At 44.6% G+C, this 19,150-nt stretch overlaps 1 protein-coding gene across 3 annotated transcripts; it reads right to left on the reverse strand.

The window, feature by feature from the left end:
* Window positions 1-7,361: 7,361 nt before the first annotated feature.
* On the reverse strand, window positions 7,362-13,470 carry LOC109752162 (uncharacterized). Of its 3 annotated transcripts, none has more exons than XM_040387189.3 (7): window positions 11,684-13,465; window positions 10,829-10,884; window positions 10,402-10,677; window positions 9,904-10,140; window positions 9,649-9,768; window positions 9,398-9,526; window positions 7,362-7,559 (listed from the first exon to the last, which is right to left on the reverse strand). In XM_040387189.3, the coding sequence occupies exons 1-7, from the start codon at window positions 13,320-13,322 to the stop codon at window positions 7,551-7,553; spliced, it is 2,466 nt and encodes an 821-aa protein (XP_040243123.1). In that variant the 5' UTR covers window positions 13,323-13,465; the 3' UTR covers window positions 7,362-7,550. The 3 variants fall into 3 exon arrangements, with proteins under 3 accessions (XP_040243123.1, XP_020166635.1, XP_040243125.1); XM_020311046.4 differs by lacking the exon at window positions 7,362-7,559 and adding an exon at window positions 8,304-8,646 and having other exon boundaries at window positions 11,684-13,470; XM_040387191.3 differs by lacking the exon at window positions 7,362-7,559 and adding an exon at window positions 8,304-8,646 and having other exon boundaries at window positions 11,792-13,465.
* Window positions 13,471-19,150: the final 5,680 nt, after the last annotated feature.

Below are 19,150 nucleotides of genomic sequence, written 5' to 3' on the forward strand. Positions count from 1 at the left end.
TGCATCCCTTGAGCCAACCCCTTTTGCATGCATCATAAGACCAATATAGAGTTTTCAGACATTTCCTGCCCTGTGGGAAATCTTTGTCTCTAACAACCTCAGTTGACAGGAGAAATGTAGACCCAGGGTTGGTATTCCTCAATTCATGACCATAGTCCCTAAACCTACTGAACTACTCTTCTTCATCACCATGGATCTCCTTAAGTGCTGCAGTTCTTGCCCTAGCTAGCTTCCATCTGTTAGGGGTGACATGAAATTCATTGGTGATCTTTCTTGAAAATGTACCTAGTGACATCTTCTCGTCATCTCTGAACTCATTTATGAAATACTTGCACAGGAATTTTGCTGTCAGTGACCTTATCTTCCATTTCTTCTGACATATATGTTCTCCATAGTAAGTCTTGATGAGAAACCCCCTGTCCTGTTGTCATTGCCAGCATACAGAAACCATGGGCAACCATTTTCACAAACTGCTTCAAGTCTCCTCTTGTCATTCTTTATCTTCTTGATCTGCACTCTGTTTCTAACTGAATATGCAGTCAGTGCATGTCTTAGCTCAACCACATCAGCAAATACCATCCCTACTTTAAACACAGGGGAAATCATGTCCACCTTTGCATTGAAAGCTTTAAACTTGTACCTAAGTTCATCTGCTTGCTCAGTTGATAGGTTGAGATCTTCATCCTCAAGCAAGTATTCAGGCTCCACATCATCCTCATCCTGATCAGCTTCTTCATCAACATCAAAGTCAATGTTGTCATTATAAAGATCATCATCACCATCATCTATGTCATAGTCACTGTCACTGAAATCAGAATCCGAAACAACTACATCTTCAATAACTGTTTCTCCATCTTCAATTAGCATGTTGTGCTCAGCACCCTCAATAAGCAAACTCTGTGGGTCTGTTCCAATTGGTGCAATCTCTAACAAGGATCTTCAGTTAGCATGTTCTGCTCAGCACCCTCAATAAGCAAACTCTCTGGGTCTGTTCCATTTGCTACAATCTCTGACAAAGGATCTTCTACAAAGACTGAAACTAGGCTATGGGAAGGGGATGCATTTGCTGCTGCAAAACTTGTTGTTGATGTTATGAAAGATAGGGGCAATGTGCACACCAGGTCAGACCTGAAGTTGCTGATGAAATCTGTATGGTCAACCATGACTACAAGCATCTTATGCTCAGCACTAGCTCTGATAATATGTTGCACATCCTCATCACTGCTAATTCTCATCAAACCATCTGAGGTTGGTTTATTTGGTTTGCTGAAGTAAATGATGTGCTCACTCACAGGATATCCCAACCAAACCAAGTGTTGTTCAAGGAATGCATAAGAGAAAGTGCTAGAGTCAACAAAGTCTAGCACCTCAACAGAAGGGTTCCAGTACTCCAGGTTTCTGATTGGGCCACAGAAAATTCCACCATGCTCAAGTTCCAGTGTAAAAAATGGACTGTCCACCCTTTCTCCATTTGCTGCGTCACACACTGTATTCAAAACAAACATGCATCAGTTGAGAAACAAATATTCAGTTAACTGAATAAATTAGTCAATTGCATCAGATTTAACATACTTGAACAACAGCTTAAGGTTCAGTTAACTGAACCTTTCAGTTACTTACAATAAGCTGAAGAAGATTCAGTTAACTACAGTACTTGACAAAATTCTGATAACTACAGTAACTGAAAATATTCAGTTAACTACAGTAACTGAACATATTCACTGAACTACAGATAACTGAACATATTCAGTGAACTTATATAAACTAACCATAAATGAAATACAAGATTAGCACAACATTAACACAAACCATTCAATTCACTGAAACTTAGCTGCACATACCATTAGCATTACCAAAACACTCACTAAATGGTGTAACAAAATAGCCAAGTTTATACTCTGTACAAAACATCTTCAACAGCAAAAAGGAGTTAAATTTCACAACACGAACAGATGCTTGAGTAGAGTACATGCTAAAGTAGAACGAAAAGCCAACTACAAAGGCATTAACATCTAATTTGTCTGCCATAAACCCTAGCTATCGTGTCGAACCCAAACCTAAATTCCTCGGCCGAAACCCTAGCTCCACTTCGCCATACATGACCCTACTCAGAAAACACCACTAGACGACCCCGATTCGAGCACAAATGGACGCGATTCGAGCTGCAAACGGCGGGGCGACGAGCCCAGCGGAGCAAAGCAGAGGAGAGGGAGGAAAAGAAAGCAGAGACGGGGCATCGAGCTCACAGTAATCAGGAGGGAATGCACCCAACGGCCGGACGAGATGAGCAGATGCCGGCATCTCCACGCCGCCGGCGAACGGCGGCGACGACGCCTCCGTCGATGACGTCACCATCGCCCCGCCAGCCCGTGAGCTCTGTCGCCCCGACAGCGACCAACTGAACCCTCTCGACCGGACGTGAACTCGATTCCGACAGATTTAATTCAGGTGTGCTATACTGCGGGTTGATTCAGGGAAACGGCAGGGGGTTTTGTGCAAAAACTGCGCGCGCTGACCGGTCCAGCCACTTGGCAGCCAATTGGCGAGCTTTGATTGGCCTGGAACTAAATCATCACATGAGATGCAAGTTGGGATATGGTTTGGTTAAGTTTTGCAACTTTAGGACTGAATCATCACATTGGGTGCAAGTTAGGGTACCTGGGGTGCTATTACCTCCAAAATCATGCAGATCGATCGTACCACACGATCGGTTGTCCAGATTGGCCGGGGAAAGGTAATCAATTGCTTAATGCAGAGGCTGATGGGATGCCACAATCTCAACTGTCTCTTGATCCGGGCTGACGGCATACTTCCGGAAGCTTGGAGTGCGTACTGACCTAAACTGAAAGAAATCTGGGGGATAGTGCAAGTATTACCTACTTTTATAATGGAAGCGGCTACCTGGCTACCTTCTTGACGATGCCATGTCGACCCGGTTGGTATGGCCGAAAGGAAAATTTGAACCAGCTGTTACTCTGACTAATAAAATACGTCAGATCATCTATCATTACAGGATTATAAATTTATAATCAATCATTGTGTGAGTTTACTGACCAATTTGGTTGCATAGAAGCCCGGAAGTGTGCCAGTGGACATTCCGTCCTTGTATTTAGTTCCAAGCGGATTAGGGGTCAGCTTCACAGGTGTCCTGCACCGTGGATGCCAGGAGTTATATAAATCAGAGCAGAGCATATCTGGGTTTAACTTTTAAATTAGACATTTTATAGATCAAGCGGAAGAAGAAAAAGAAGTGTTTTGTAAACTCAATAATTGTTGGGTTTTTTAGTAACCAAAAAATAATCAGTGGTGACGCGAAATGCTGCTATATGAAGTTCATGGTGTGCAATCGCACCGCGCCGCGCACGCCTCAGCTAAATCGCAGCAAACGTGCGGCCCATAACACATAGTACAACTCTTTTCTTGATAACTCAAAGAATATGCATTGAATTAATTTTTATATAATCAATTTTAAAATAAATGATGAAAAAATATATGTTAAAAATATATTTGCACAATTAAAAAGTGTTCTGTATTTTTTTAAATGTTTGCATGATTAAAATATTTTTCATGTAATTTTGAAAAGTTCTTGCCCATTTTGAAAAATGTTCATATACTTCTAAAAGTGTTCATACAATCAGGAAAAATTATCGTAATTAAAACTGATCAAATATTTAATGTTTAGTTCAAAAAATATCTTCATATATTTAAAAAAGATTATATTTGTTTGCGTAATTATAAAAAACTTCACCTATTTTAGAATATATTCACGTAGTTTTTAAACTCTTTATGTATTTTCAAATGTGCATGTGTTTAGAGAAAATGTACATATTTCTTTATTGAAAGAAATACATAACAGGCAAACAATAAATAAGATTAAAATTAAAAAATATATTTAAAAAAGAAACAAGAAACACAACGCCAAGCGAAAATGCAAAATGCAAAATGGAAAAAAGAAAACCAAGAAAATAGAAAACAGAAAACCAAGAAAATAGAAAACAGAAAAGAATATAATAGAATTGAAAAAAGAAAGGGAAAGGCAGCGAAACAGGCTGACCCATATAGGCACGCTCCGTGGGCAACTTAACCGCTATATCTCGTAATAAGGGTTGGGAAATCTCCAAACAAACGGGTGTTCCCAAATGCCCGTGGCCATATCCTGACATGTTCGCCGGCCATCTAGTCTAGCACTATCCCTGTCCCATTTCAAAGTTTTCAAACGCAAAGTTTCGATGAAATTTAAGCACGTTCGATATATTACATGCAAACTAGTGGCACCGACGTCATCGTTGTCACGACGATTGGGAAAGCTAGGCAAGCCACGACGGTGCGCTCGCTCTGAAACCGTCATGTGTCATCCTCCGTCTTGAGCCGCGCCTTCTCTTCCTTCTTGTGGGCAGCACGCTTCGACTCGAGGACGCAAATCTAAAAATAGGCCTAAGTTGATCCAGCACTAACAGTGGGTGTGGATCTCCTTGGTGGTCTTGGTTCGGTGAGCTGCCCACACCGCCGCGAGCTCCTCGTCGGCGAGGACATAGTACGATGCTACTAGCGTCTTGGCAAACGACACCAAGCACCGCACCTGGCGTCGCTTCACAGTGGTGGGGAATTTCAAGCCCCATCGATGAAGAGGACACGTTGTGCGACACATCGCTCAGGAGTCGGTACTCCAGGCGGGAGCACGGCTACGATGGGGACGGTCGTCGCTCCTTCTTGAAGCCAGCCAAACACCACAAGGCGTCAGGGTGGTGCTGCGACAGGGCGGCGGTCAGACGCCACTAGGTGTCGAGGTGGCATTGCGTCGAGGACGACGGCTGCTGGGGCCATGCCTCGAGGGGGTATGTATGAATCCCAATCGCCAGCTGCTCCTCGTGCTCCTCCATGGTCTGAGACGCCGGGACAACGACGCCTCCTCGTCCAACAACCTCGTTGCCTCCCCCACTCGACGTCATGGCAAGGCGTCAAACTTGTACCCGTCTTGCATCCACATCATCCGGGTCGTGAGAAGCTTCTCCGACCTCGTCGACTTCTTCCCATTGCAGCATGGCGGTTACCGAAAGCAGTGTGGTGGGCGGCGGGAGATGGCTAGGGTTCTGGGAGAGGAGTGGATGGAGTGAGGGGGAGGATCGGTTTAAAAGCAGTGGAGGGGCGAAGTTGGACGACCGCATCATGAATGTGATAGTTGGACCGGCCACCTTCAATGGCAAAACCCCGGTGTTTGGGAAGGGGTTTTGGGGGGACTGGGGTGTTGCACACAAATGTGACGAATGTCCGGACTCGGCGCTGCTAGGCCTGGCTTACATGCTTTCGCATGGGCATCGCCTAGTGCACGAACTAGAGTTGGTTGCTGCTCGTATGTGTGACGCAGTGAGGTGACCTTTCTTCCTTTTGTTTTTGTTTAAATCTTGAAATATTCTAATTAATACAAATTTGAGTCACTTATTTTGGACGGAGGGAGTATATTTTAAATATTACTTTACTTAAATATTTAAGAATGCTCGCCGCTCATTTAAAAAATGTCCGTCAATGTTACAATTTTGTTTGCACAATTTTCAGAAAAATGCTCGTGGCATTTTAAACGTGTTCACATTTAAAATATTGTCCATTATATATTTTTCAAATGTTCATGAAAATGTAAAAGTTTGTTCATGTAATTCATAAATATATTTGTACAATTCAAAAAATGTTAATGACATTTGAAAATGTTCACGTGTTTAAAAACATGTTTCATGACATTTTAAAAAGGTGTTTATGGGAGTGTGGTGTTTTGGTGGCCGGGCCACCTGGAGGCCGGAATCTGTGCCATCTAGTATAGCATTGTGATGTGTGCTGATTTGCTTTCTCGTGGATATACGCTGGCTATTAATTTGCAATACAATGGTGCCATGGGCTGAGGTGCTGCGATTGTACATGGGCCTCGGCTACACAGCGTTAATGCATGGTGGGCTGTTTTTGAAACTTCCACATGTACTCGCGGTAGGTTGAGCTGGTGGGATATTAATATTGGTATTATGGGCCCATGGGGTGCTGCAGATAGCTTTACTTCCACTAAAAAAACGCAGTGCTCAGTTTTTTTGCATGGTCAGACCATTCATCACCTTCTCATAGTAGCTGAGTGAGTGACGGTTTGCCATGGATGAGCCCATTGATTTTGCTGCCATTTCTTCGTCTAGTTCATCTGCACCTTGTTATTGGATCTGATTCTGATGAGATGATAATCTAGGATGGGTTGCAGTTTTGGTTCCTACGGTGCACGTCAGTGATATTTTGTGTGAGTGTGTGGGGGGTGGGGGGGTGGGGGGGGGGGGCAAAATAGCTGCTGTGGAGTCCGTTGTTGCTCATGTCCACGAATCTCGCTCGTCCTATGTGGATATTCAGTATCAAGAGATACAAGATTCATGAACCTCTTCAGAACATCATTTTTTCGTTTGATGGTTTTTAAAAACTAGCCGAATTATGAATAATCCAAATTGTTCTCGTCACCACTCGGAATAACATTTTACCTCCTTTTTTACGCATGCATCGTGTACATGCTTTCTCCATTATTTTTGGATCACATTTTGATAATTTATTTGGTTTGATGGGTTTAGAAGTGCCTTCAAATTGTTTGACTTTTACATTAGCGATTTATTTGAAAAACAATCGTCCCCTAGTAGTAAGAATTCCCTTACCAATTGAACGATGCATCCTTGTTATGGTCTTCGATGTCATACCATCACTGCCTCTCATGTCAACGCCATGCCATTTCGAGTGTGTGTTTTCGAGAGGTGAAAACCCCAAGGAACTCTCATAGCTAAAACGCAATTACTGGATACTCGCAACACAAGATAAATCATGCATATGGAATGATATCTTTTTCTCTCTCCTTTTGTACCAAAGGTTGCAATCCGTATGACTACCAGTACCCTTCAATCTTAAACCAGCCTCACCTAATACACCGAGTGTTTCTGAATGAACACAAATAAGATGCACTCTAGTATTTTATGATGAATTTTTTCAAAAAAAAAAGGTGTAAAAAAGGAATACTGCCCTACTCGATGCTATCCTATTATATATTTTTATATAAATCCATTACATGCATCAGCTAACTCATTGATTTTATTTTACTGTGTTCTTATCAAGCACCGTGTTATGTTATTCACAACAACAAAAAGAAGCACCGTGTTATGTTGTTCAGAGATTTGCACCAGAACCCGTTTGTGTGCTTCATATCATCACACTAGCTGTACAAGAGCATCACGTAGCTACTAGCACCTGCATGCATGGCCTCACCGGCGTGAACCCTTTCCTTGTCGCGCTCACGCCGCTGTCGTACACATGGGTCTCTATCATAATAGTACATGTGTGGCCGGGGATGCAAGTGTGCCCGCACTGCTGTGCCGACTCGTGTACGCGAGCCGTCCATGTTTATTTGCCAGCAAATACGGGCACTGTGCAACGGCCACAAGTGAAAATACGGTAGCTGCATACCCGCTCGGCGCTGATCACCACGAGTACTGAGGGATGTGATAACGGCCTTCAGGTAGCTCGGCCACCAAAGCGCATTTTCGTGTTTATGAAACCTACAAAGTTATTCACGCAATATTTTTTCAAAAAGTTCATAACATATGAATTTTTGGTTTCGTGACACTTTAACAAAATGTTTTAACACTTAATAAATCTTTACTCGTTTTAAGAAAAATGGTCATGGTATTTTTGTAAAATGTTCAATCATGTGTGTAAAACTGTTCACTGTGTATTTTAAAAAGTTCTATGTGCATTTTACAAATGTTCAACATGTATTTGGATAAATGTTCAGAATGTACTTAAAAATGCTCAATGTGTATCTAACAAAATTTCAATTTCTACGCGAAAAATGTGCAATGTGTATTTGAATTATTTCGACATGCATTTGAAAAAAAAACACAAAAAAGGAACGGAAGCAAAGATGAAATGAAAATAAAACAAAATAGAAATGATGAAAACCGATAGAGAAAATCATGAAGAAAAAAGAACCCGCGTAGAACCTTCCCAAAACCGGGACGAAGGTTCGACAAACCAGTCCTCAAAAGCTTCTCAAACCCACTCAGTACACCTTGTTGGGCCGGCTTATTCACCGCCTGAGGCAAGCGTTGCTTGCGAAGTTGCAAGACCTAGCATTGCGCGTTGGAGGCCTAAAAGTGTCTAAACCGGTCAAGACATATAAAGGAGGTTTGGTGAGTCGCTTTGGAGATGCTCTTATATCGCATTTGGATGATGACGATGGTTGTACATGTTAGGCAGGGATAAACCTTTATTTATTTTATTTCTTGAGGTAAGGATAAGCCTTTATTGGGCATGTGGACGTAATCACTTCAAATTTCAACCCACATAGCATCCAAGTTCAGACCTAATCACTTGAAATTCAACCCATAGCCTATAGTGGATTATAACAGATAATTATGCCTATAGTGGATAATTGTTTAAGTTACAAATACCTAATCTAGCTTGCATTTCCCTTCAAACTTTTACCGTACAGGTGTATCATAGTTCATCGGTGATATGTTATGTTTCCATGTGTATTTCTTCATCACGCTCGCTGTAGAGTGAGCTATTCACAATATATATAGGGCCATGGAGTAACAAATGGTTAGCGACTCCTGATTTGGTCTAAGAACCCTTGTCGTAAACCTGATGAAATATGAAAAGCAGCAGCATTTAGTTGTTTATAAGCTTTAAAAGTGTACCAGAATGCTCGTTCCATTCATGTACCATGAAGTTGTAAACAGATAGAAGTGCAATATCAAACATGCACTGATCATTCATTTCTAGAAACCGAACTCTGGGTTTTTTATTTGACATGGAAGTTCATGAGAAGTTATTGTTTCCCTAGAGGAAAAGTTAGTGGCTAGCATTGTGCAAGTAATAACTGTTGTGGATTGGCATGTACAAAGTAACAATGTAAAATAAGTGATGTAACAAACATTAAAGTTCACACATGTAAAATGGCTCCTAGCATGTGCTCTCGAGATGACCAATAAATCCATACGTGTCAGACAATTCCAAAAACAATTACACATGTAAATGCTTGCATAATTTACTTGGGGAAAACTAGCATTTTCGCACTCTAGACGAAAACCAAATTTCACAATGGAATTTTTTAACACTAAACCTTTTCTTACACAAGATGCAAAACTGATACCTTTTCCATGAAATTTGACAATCACATAAAGGACACAAAAACTTATATGCGTAAATTTTTCAAAAAAAAAAAGTATAACAAGTGGAACATCAGCATTTTTTTCACCAGGGAGCACATTCTCCTTAGTGCACCTTTAAATTACTCTAGAACAAAGAAAATGTTGTATGAATGCATAACAAAGGGGAATAACATGCAAAGGAAATGATGTATGAATGCATAACAAAGGGGAATCATATATACCTTAATTTCCCTGTTAGAGAGTCCAACTATCAGCTTTTCATCCCAGTACAATATTGAAGTTACAATTGAATCACAAGAGATGGAAGCGACATCTCTGATTTCCAACTCTGACTTGTCTTCTAGTAACTCCTATAGAAGAGTTGACCAAAAAGAAAAATGCAAGGCAACAAATAATATGTTAGCACTGAAGAAGCTTCAAGGCCATTTCTGAAAAGCTCTAAGGGCACCAAATATGTGTCAGAAATACACACCTGAATATTTATGGCTTTATTCATTCCACCGGTATATAGCCATTTACCGTTCAATTTAACAGCGTAAATAGAAGCATTTTGAAGTTTCTCTGACTTAACGAGGACATCATCCTTCCAAATCTGATTTATAAAATAACCATAATTTAGCATGTTATTATTCAAAAAAAACATGTGTTACAAATGACTGTAAGCAAACATTATAACACAATATGCAGTTAATCTATAACACAATTCATAATTGAGATATAGTGAAACCTTCAAACAGCCATTTTCATATGATGAAACAACAAAATTAGCTTCTGTTGAAATTGACAACACAGGGGCTATGCTTCCCGGTGCATCATCTTCAAGTACAGACAACGGGCTGTGATCAGTAAGCCACCATGATCGGATACTACCATCCCAACTTCCACTGTAAAGAATACCGCTAGCAACTGCAAGGCAAGACACGGTTGATTTGTGGCCTATCATAGTGCATCCAAGTGAATAATCCTGCCAAAGAGAGATTGTGAATTAACTCCTAACATTCTTAAATTGCCAAAATGGTTTGGCAGATTCAACAGTTTTATGAATGCCAGAAGATACAGGCTCATTATTCAGACAAAGACTAGATGATCCAATAGAAGAGGAAACCATTTTGCAGTCTAAATGCAGAACAAACCTTAGTCACATTGTCTATACTTTTAATACAGCCCAACTAACCACCCTGTTTCAATATGGCACTGAAAAAGCAAGTCAGCTTAGCATCTTTACCTCCAGAGACCAAGCTTTAATAGATTTGTCTCTACTGCCAGTATAAAGATAACCAGTTCCAGACACAGCCAAGCAGTGAACACCCCGGTAGATCCAATCATTAGTTTCATACCATTTATTCAACGGTTCTTGCTTGAGAGAGGTACCAACACGCCAGACAAAAATTCCACTGCCACTGTCTCCACTTACACAAAGAGACTGGTTATCATTGTCAACAACAACAATTGCTGTGATTTTGTGCTCATGACCCTTTAAAGTCTGCACATGAGAGAAGTCCTGTAGAAGCAAGTCAAGTCAGAAAAAATGGGCCACAGAAAGGTTATGCGTTTTATGGTAATGGATGTGTTTGCTGTATGCCACTGTGATTTCTCATTCCGAGAAAAGCATGTTGTTTATTTCAAGAATGAAACTCACCACAGTTTCATACCTGCAGTGACCATACATTGATTGTTTTGTCATAGGAAGAACTAAACAAAAATCCCCCTGCAATACAGTAAAGATTCATCAACACGGATTACTTGAGTCATAATTCTGGTCAAAGGCATTAGGAAGATATCCACTAGTATTGTAAGGCGAGCGATGGCCATGGGCAGAAACCAAATAACATAGCACAACGGATAAAAACATAGTAAAACACTTGTAAGTAAGACGTCAGACTATGAAGTGAGATATCTAGCAGAACTGCAAAATATTCCCTCAAATATAAGATGTTTTGGATATTTCAGTATGGACTACATAGACTGAAATGAGTGAACAAACACACTAAAATGTGTCTATATACATCCGATTCACAAAAAAAGGTAGAACGTCTTATATTTGTAGACGGAGGGAGTAATAGAAAGGTCAAGTTATGCATTTCATTTTGGTTTCGGCATAAAATGAACATACAAAATTCAGCAAAAAAAAATGTTAGATGTATTTCTCAACACTAAGCTATATAATTTCAAGTTATAATCTATGTCCAAAGATATGAAAATGAAAAAATAAATCTGACAAATGACACAATAACAGAGAACAGAAACAGACCAAAATGGAGGTTTCATTCAAAAAATTATACACTGTTTTCTTCTAACACATTTTGGGTTTCGAGTTGAAATTTTGAAGGGTACTATAACACTCCATAAACCTAATTATCATTTCTTTCCAGAATTTTTCATGTTGCATCAGTGCCCAGATCAAAATGTTTTGCATGATTGTACTAAATTATGGCATGACAGGATATGCCTCGAATAATGGAACAGTGTATTATGTACACAGTACACTGGCCATATTGTGTTTATACCTCCAATGGCTAATCCTGTGACGCAGTCACGGTGAGCAAGCAGAGTTGAAGATTTAAACACTCCATTACGCTGTGGCTCATCTGTTCCTGCTGTGCAAACAGACTCACCGTTCGAGAAACCACAATTGCTTTCATCATCTGGAGTTGAATTTTTGTCATCAGAATCTTGAGAGGGCTGCACTATATCATCTGACTCAGCAGCTTGGGCGGAGCACATTGAGGACAACTCCCCGAGGAGCAAGCACCTAAAACTTTTCTGAGCTACAATATCATCAGCAGGAGCCAAAGCATCAGCACCAGGTTTCATCTGTGAGCCTCTGATACATTTCCAAACATCAGCAATCTCTGGGCGGCTTTCTGGTTCATAGCTTAAGCATAACGCTGTAGTTGCAACCAATGGTTCTAACTGCGTACCAACCAATGCAGCGTCAAGCCTCGCAAGCACTTCCTTCTGCCAATCATCATATGATCCATCAGTATTCCACCCCGCCGCAAGCCGCTCGTCTCCTGTAACAAGCGCCACCAATATACAACCCAGCAACCAAACATCTGAATTACGCCCTATCAAGCCATCGAAATCATGACTCCTCATCCATGTGGCGTCCCTCAGAATTGCCGTCATCTCGGGAGCAACCAAAGCCCCGTCCATGGACAAGCAAACCCCTGCCCGGACTCCACGGCACAAGGCCAAAACCTCATTCAAGTCGAGCAGGCAGCGCCCAAAATGATCAAGGCGGAAGCAGTCCAGCCGGAGGCAACCCAGCACCATCCCCTCGCCGTGCAATCCCATGAGCGCTTCACACACCTCCATTCCAACAGCTCCAATCCGAGCCACAGTTTCCAGTTCGTCGCTCCTCTCATTCAACAAGGGGGGGACTCCCGGCGTGTGCCGTTCAGAGACCAGCCACAGCGTTGCCGCCTCGGGGCCCATCCAGGCGCCGTAAACCCCGCACACCCGCCGCGCCAATCGCGTGGAGGCGGCCACCAAATCGAGCATCTCCTCCCTCGCGGCGCTGCTCAGCGCGTCGATCGCGGCGATGACCCGCGCGGCGTGGCTGGGCCGGTAGAACGCGGGCTCCTGCAACGGCGCCCCGCTGACGGGAGCATCGATCGGGAGGAGGCTTACGGGGTGTCCCCGCGAGCAGAACCAGGGGGCTCCGAGGTCGCAGGCGATCGACCCGAGCGCGAGGCCGGCGGGAGGGTGGCCGGGCGGCGAGGAGTGTAGCGGGGAGGCGGACTCGGGGAGGATGGCGTGTCGGAAGCGGGCGAGGAGGCGGGAGTGGGCGGCATGGAGCGGGAGAGGGAGGGGTCGCGCCGCGGAGGCGGATGCGGCGCCGGCGGTGCGGGGCGGGGAAGGGTTGGGGAGGGAGGGGAGGAGGGAGAGGAGGGCGAGGTTTTTGGGGAGGGAGGAGGGGCCGAGGGCCCGGGAGAAGGGGACGCACTGGGAGCAGAGCGGGCAGCGGAGGGACGAGGCCGCGGCCGACGCGGAGGCCGGCGGGAGGGAGGAGATGCAGGAGCCGCAGAGGGAGTGGCCGCACGGGAGGACGCGCGGCACGACGGAGGCGGCGTCGAAGGGCGAGAGGCACACCGGGCACTCGGGCGGCTCCGCGTCCGGCGGCGGCGGCGCGGCGCTCGCCATGGCCGTCGCCTCGGCTCGGCTTCCGCTGGGGCAGAGGGTGCCTCGAGGGAGGAGGCGGGGCCGGCCGGCGACTCGGAGTAGTTCGTTTATTGACCGTGCCCGAGGAGGACGTGTCGGGCATAGTATGGACCGTGCGGCTGCAGAACAACGCGACGAATTTCGTAGGAGTTGCCAAAGCCTGAAGAGTTCAGTTCCGGCGGGCTGGAATTTTCTGAACATTGGTATCCCTCTGTAAAAAAAAATATAAGAGCTCTTATATTTCTTTACGAAGGAGTACGTGAAAAAATGTTTGGCTCAGCAATCCCATGATCTTATAATGATCCTTTTAAACGTCACGATTAAATAAAGTTGAATGAGGTTCCTAAAAAAGAAAATAAGTCATAAAAAATTATGCCGTGATTGTTACAGGCCTCTTTGATTCAAAGGATTTTTTATAGGATTTTCTATGGAAATGAATTCATAGGAATATTCTCACGGCCGCAATGAGGCTAAATAAAGTTGAGTGAGGCTAGCAGAACATCTTCTCACGGCCGCAATGAGGCTACATAGCAAGGGTATTACTGACATGTCTCTAGTTATATAGTTACAAGCCTCCTTGATTCAAAGGATTTTTATAGGATTTTCTATGAAAATGAATTCATAGGAATTTTCATGCCGTGATTGTCCGAGTCGTATGACTGAACCCTATAGAAATTTTTTCCAATGAATCATATAGTAGGAAATCAAGCATCCATTCCAACCTCTTAGAAAATATCTTTTGTTTTAGCGAACCAACCCGTGGTAGGATGGTTAGAGGCACAATGGTATCCCAGCCTACCAGGGTTCAAGTCCTGGTGCTCGCATTATTCCCGAACTTATTTCAGGATTTCCGGCGATACGCTTTCAGTGGGAGGAGATGTTCCCGTCCCTACAGTTACTTCGTAAATCTCAAGATGATATACTGGCTCAGGCTCTCGAAGGTGCTTATAGAGGTAGGGTCTGTGTGTGTGCGTTCATAGGGGTGAGTGTATGCGCGTATGTATGAGTGTTTGCGTCTGTACTGTGTTAAAAAAATCTTTTGTTTTACCTGCGACGTAATCAAACAAACTCAAATCCTATAGAATTTGACATGGCATTCCAATTCTACGTTTTTCTTATTCTCGTGTTTTTACAGTTCTGCCAATCAAAGAGGTCCATGGTATTAAAATGCAGTGAATAGCTCTATACATATTTTCATTGTTCCTTGTGTATATCAAACATCTCATCTATGAAGAACAGTGATGATAACAACACAAAATACAACATAGTCACAATCACCCTCTATAACATGACACGACTATGATGTGCATGTGATATATTGTTAGTGTTAATTGCCTTTAAATGTTTAGCAGAATAAAAGGGTGGGGCCCCTACTGTAGTGAAACTAGGTGGTTCAATTTTTGCGAAGATGCTTGTAGAGGAGCTTGTGATGACTGGATAGATAGGGGCTAGATGTTTGTGCTCTTACAAATAATGATGTGATACAATGAAGGCAGGTTAATGATTTTGTTGGAGTGTGATGGTATTGTGGGGTGCTAGCAAGGATACCGTATTACCAATTTCATGGACAAATGAAATTGGGAGAAAACCCCTTAATTCATAAAAAAAAACTTTTAAATTGTGATTTTGAATGTGCCTTTTGGTGGTAAATATAAGTGCCTGAAACTTCCATTTGTTACCAAAAAAGTGGCCACATAGGGGAGGAGGCGGCAGAGTCGGGATGGATTGAGGGACGACAACTGCGAGGCCGGGATAGGGGGAAGGGGACAGTGTGGGGTGCAACGCGATATGACCACGAGGTTGGAGGTAGATGTCGGTGTCAAAACCGGCGGATCTCGGGTAGGGGGTCCCGAACTGTGCGTCTAAGGTCGATGGCAACTGGAGACAGGGGACACAATGTTTACCCAGGTTCGGGCCCTCTCTATGGAGGTAATACCCTACTTACTGCTTGATTGATCTTGATGAATATGAGTATTACAAGAGTTGATCTACCACGAGATCGTAATGGCTAAAACCCTAGAAGTCTAGCCTGTATGACTATGATTATGATGATTGGCCTCTACGGACCTAGCCCTCCGGTTTATATAGACATCGGAGGGATCTAGGGTTACATAAGGTCGGTTACAGAGAAATGAATCTTCATATTTGGTCGCCAAGCTTGCCTTCCCCGCCAAGGAGAGTCCCATCCGGACACGGGAGAAAGTCTTCAGTCTTCGTATCTTCACGGCCCATCAGTGACAGTGCTGCCGCCAATGTCGGCTCGAGGAAGAGGGTCGTCGATGATCACCACGTTGGTGGGGAAGGCGTCAAGCGATGCCGTGTCGGAGTCGACAAGCATCGGGTCGGTGGAGCCGACCGACTCCAAATCCACAGAGGCTCGCTGGAGACGTGAAGCTGGTCGAGGAGGCTGACGAGGCGGCTCTCGGGGCAGTCTGTGCCCGCGTCGGACGCAGGCTCGTCGTAGATGCGAGCCTCGCCAAGAAGATCGGCGAGGCAGCTCGCCGCGCAGGCGTCGTCGACGCCTTGCAGCACGTCGGGGCAAGCGCCATCGGGCGTGCCGGGCTGGCTACGCTCGCTGGGAAGGAAATGGGTTCCCGTCCAGAAAAGGTCTCCGGACGACGGTGCACCTGGCCCCACGGTGGGCGCCAAATGTCGGGTGGTAGGTGTGACATATGCCAACGGGTGGCTTATCATTGTGGGAGCCAGTAAGACATTGCTGGTGCCTGGAAACGGGATAAGGCGAAGACATGCACGCCGGCGAATCTTACCCAGGTTCGGGGCTCTCCGTGGAGATAACACCCCTAGTCCTGCTCTGCGGGGTCTCCGCATGATCACTAGATCAACACAAGTGGCTACAAGTGGCTCCTTGAGCTGTTCGGCTAGAGGAAGAAGAAGGGTAAGGCTAGCTCTCCTCTTCCCTCTATGTGGTGTCTAAAACTCTAAGAGATCAACCCTTTGCATGGGTGCCCTGGGGGGTTTATATAGGCCTACCCCCCAGGGGTACAATGGTAATCCGGCTGTATGCGGGTCCAGGCCGTCAGTGTATGTACCCGCCGGCTTCTCCGCCGGCCGCTGGGGCCCGCCGACTGCCGGCCTCTTGGCCGACAGGCCGGCCCCACCGCCTGGGGGTCTTGCCGGCGGCTGGTTACTGTAGTCTCGCCCTTGATGACGAGGGCTTTGCCGAGGTAAGCATGGCTACAGTACTCATTGTAGTCTTACCTCGTCTTGTCTCCTTAATGATGCACATACTTTGAGGGAGTGGGGTAGCCGGCTATTGGGAGCCGGCTACACCCCAGGCCGACTAGGGGGGGGGGCTTGGCCACCTTCGAGTGTCTCTCTGGCTGAAGGGGCCCGCCGCCCGCGGGCCGTACTGACAACCTGTCGTGGGTGGCGTCATGGTCAACATGGCAACAGTGTCACGCCAGACGGGGGATGGCCGACCCGTACGGCGCACTGTGGCCATGCATGCTCTGGGATTCGGGGGTGGCAGGCTTTACTGTAGCCACGCCCCGTCTCGTCACCGTTATGTGGGTGCAGTCCTTGAGGGTGCAATCTTGGCCGCTTGCCGGGAGCCGGCCCTCTTGTGGCCGGCATCGTGGAGTCGGTCTTCTTGTGGCCGGCTTCTTGGAGTCGGCCTTCTTGTGGCTTTCTTTGGGAGGGTTTCAGGGTCGGGCCGCCTTCTAGTAGTCGGCCTGTGAGATAGCCGGCCAGGGGAAGGCGGCCCTGTGCTTTGGGTGCTTGAAGGCTCGATCGGCCCGATAATTTTTGAAGAGCCAGGGGGAGTCGGTTAGGCTACCCGTGGTCATTTACTCCGACAAACTCCTCAGTCAGAACAAATTCCTCAGAGACCAGAAGAACTTCGTCTCTGTCACTGAAGAATATGACTGAACTGTATGAGATTTCCAATGGCTTCACTCGAAGGGTTTGGTAGGTGTAGGATTTTGAGTTGAGCATCACATGGAAATTTTTCCTTAGTATTTCCTCGACTCCCTTTAACAGTACGGTGTTTCCTATGACTCAAGAAAGAGAAAATGAAACTACGAAAACAAAAGTCTTCACGCTTCATGTTCCTCAAATAAATACCAAGTCTTCAAGGTCACACCAATTTCTTCACTTTCAAAGTCTTCAGAAAGTCTTCAGAAATTCAAAGTCTTTAGTCGAAGAACTTCATTTTTAGGGGTCGACTTTCTCTGTAAATATCAAACTCCTCATAGACTTATAGACCTGTGTACACTCATAAACACATTAGTCCCTTAACCTATAAGTCTTCAATACACCAAAATCACTAAGGGGCACTAGATGCACTTACAATCTCCCCCTTTTTGGTGATTGATGACAATATAGGTTAAGTTTTCAACGGGGATAAACATATGAAGTGTAAATACTGATATTGAGGAATTTGATTGCAAGATATAGAAGAACTCCCCCTGAAGATGTGCATAGTGAGGAATTTGCTTTTGAAGCAATGCACACTTGAAGAGTTGAATCATGGAGATCTCCCCCTATATCTTGTAATTCATACACGCATTTGACATAATATATGAAGAATTTGAAATGCATGATGAAATATGGTGACTGATGTAATTCAGCATGCGTGCAATAACATTAACGAGGAATAAGCATGCAGAAGAAACAGCAAAAGTATCAGGCCACCATAGAGTTTTAAGTTTACAACTCGATCCAACAAAGGCATCAGAAGAACGAGAGTTGTAACTTAGAAAAAAAACGCCCATATAAGATAGACCCGCTTGAAACGCCCATATAAGATAGACCCGATTGAAGACTAACTCAAATTTCTCCCCCTTTGTCATCAAATGACCAAAAGGTTCGAAAATGAGGACTAACGCCCCTGAAGAATATCAAGTTGATGAAGGAGCGACAGCGTTGTTGGGGTCGTTTGTTGTAGTAGGGCCTGCCGCAGTGTCGTCCAAGTCTTCATGTTCATCAATGTCACGTGATGAAGAATAGGAGCTGGCCACCAAGGAAGGAACCTTGACCTTCTTGTACTTCTTCGAAGGAGGTGCAGCCCAGTCAAAATCTTCCTTGAGACCCATTTTCTTCAGATCTTCTACGCTATAAATGTGCGACAGAACAACTCAGGTGCGGTTGAGGGTTTCATGAAGGTAGTAGTGGTTTTTCTTCACTGCATTGTGGGTAGCAGTCATGTTGTGAAGAATTGAACCAAACTGACGCTTGACCCATTTGTGATTACGATCAACCTTCTGGTGAAGACTGAGGAGAAGCTCACAGTCAGTCATCACCCTGGGAGCAGTGCCTTGAGGATTTGGCTTGGTTGCGTTGGCGGGAGAGTCATGGGTGGCAGAGTCATCATTGGTGGAGTAGGATGCAGCCTTGCGAAATTGACCATCCAATGGACGAATGCCTTCATCAATGACAGCCGTAGCCTTGCCCTTTTCATCAGCTGAGGAAAATGTCCGTTTGAGGACTTCAATCGGGGGCAAGTAGCTGCAATGGTTCAGTGTATCAGCTTTGTAGTTGAGTGAAGACCTTGTTCTGATGAATCTCATAATCCACGGAGCATAAGGCTTCAACTCAAACGGTGACATTGCGACATTGGCCAGAGTCCTCATGAAGAAATCATGGAAGTTGACAGGAACGCCATGAATGATATTGAAAAGCAGATTCTTCATGATGCCAACGACTTCTTCTTCATTCGAGTCGTGGCCCTTGATAGGACTCAATGTCTTCGTCAGAATGCGATGGACAGTCCGAGGCACATATAACAATTCCTTCACAAGGAATTTTGTTCTTGGGGCCTGACCTGGCTTCAAAGGCTTCATCAGCACTTG

This window comes from Aegilops tauschii, chromosome 1, assembly GCF_002575655.3.
Source record: "Aegilops tauschii subsp. strangulata cultivar AL8/78 chromosome 1, Aet v6.0, whole genome shotgun sequence".
Lineage (NCBI taxonomy): Eukaryota > Viridiplantae > Streptophyta > Magnoliopsida > Poales > Poaceae > Aegilops > Aegilops tauschii.

Excerpts from the sequence above, each read along its gene's own strand:
- LOC109752162 (XM_020311046.4), bottom strand. The coding sequence starts at position 13,322 with ATGGCGAGCGCCGCGCCGCCGCCGCCGGACGCGGAGCCGCCCGAGTGC. Across the intron at positions 10,141-10,401 it reads TTAAAGCTTGGTCTCTGGAG|GATTATTCACTTGGATGCAC; the intron begins GTAAAGATGCTA and ends TCTCTTTGGCAG. Across the intron at positions 8,647-9,397 it reads TCTCTAACAGGGAAATTAAG|GTTTACGACAAGGGTTCTTA; the intron begins GTATATATGATT and ends ATATTTCATCAG.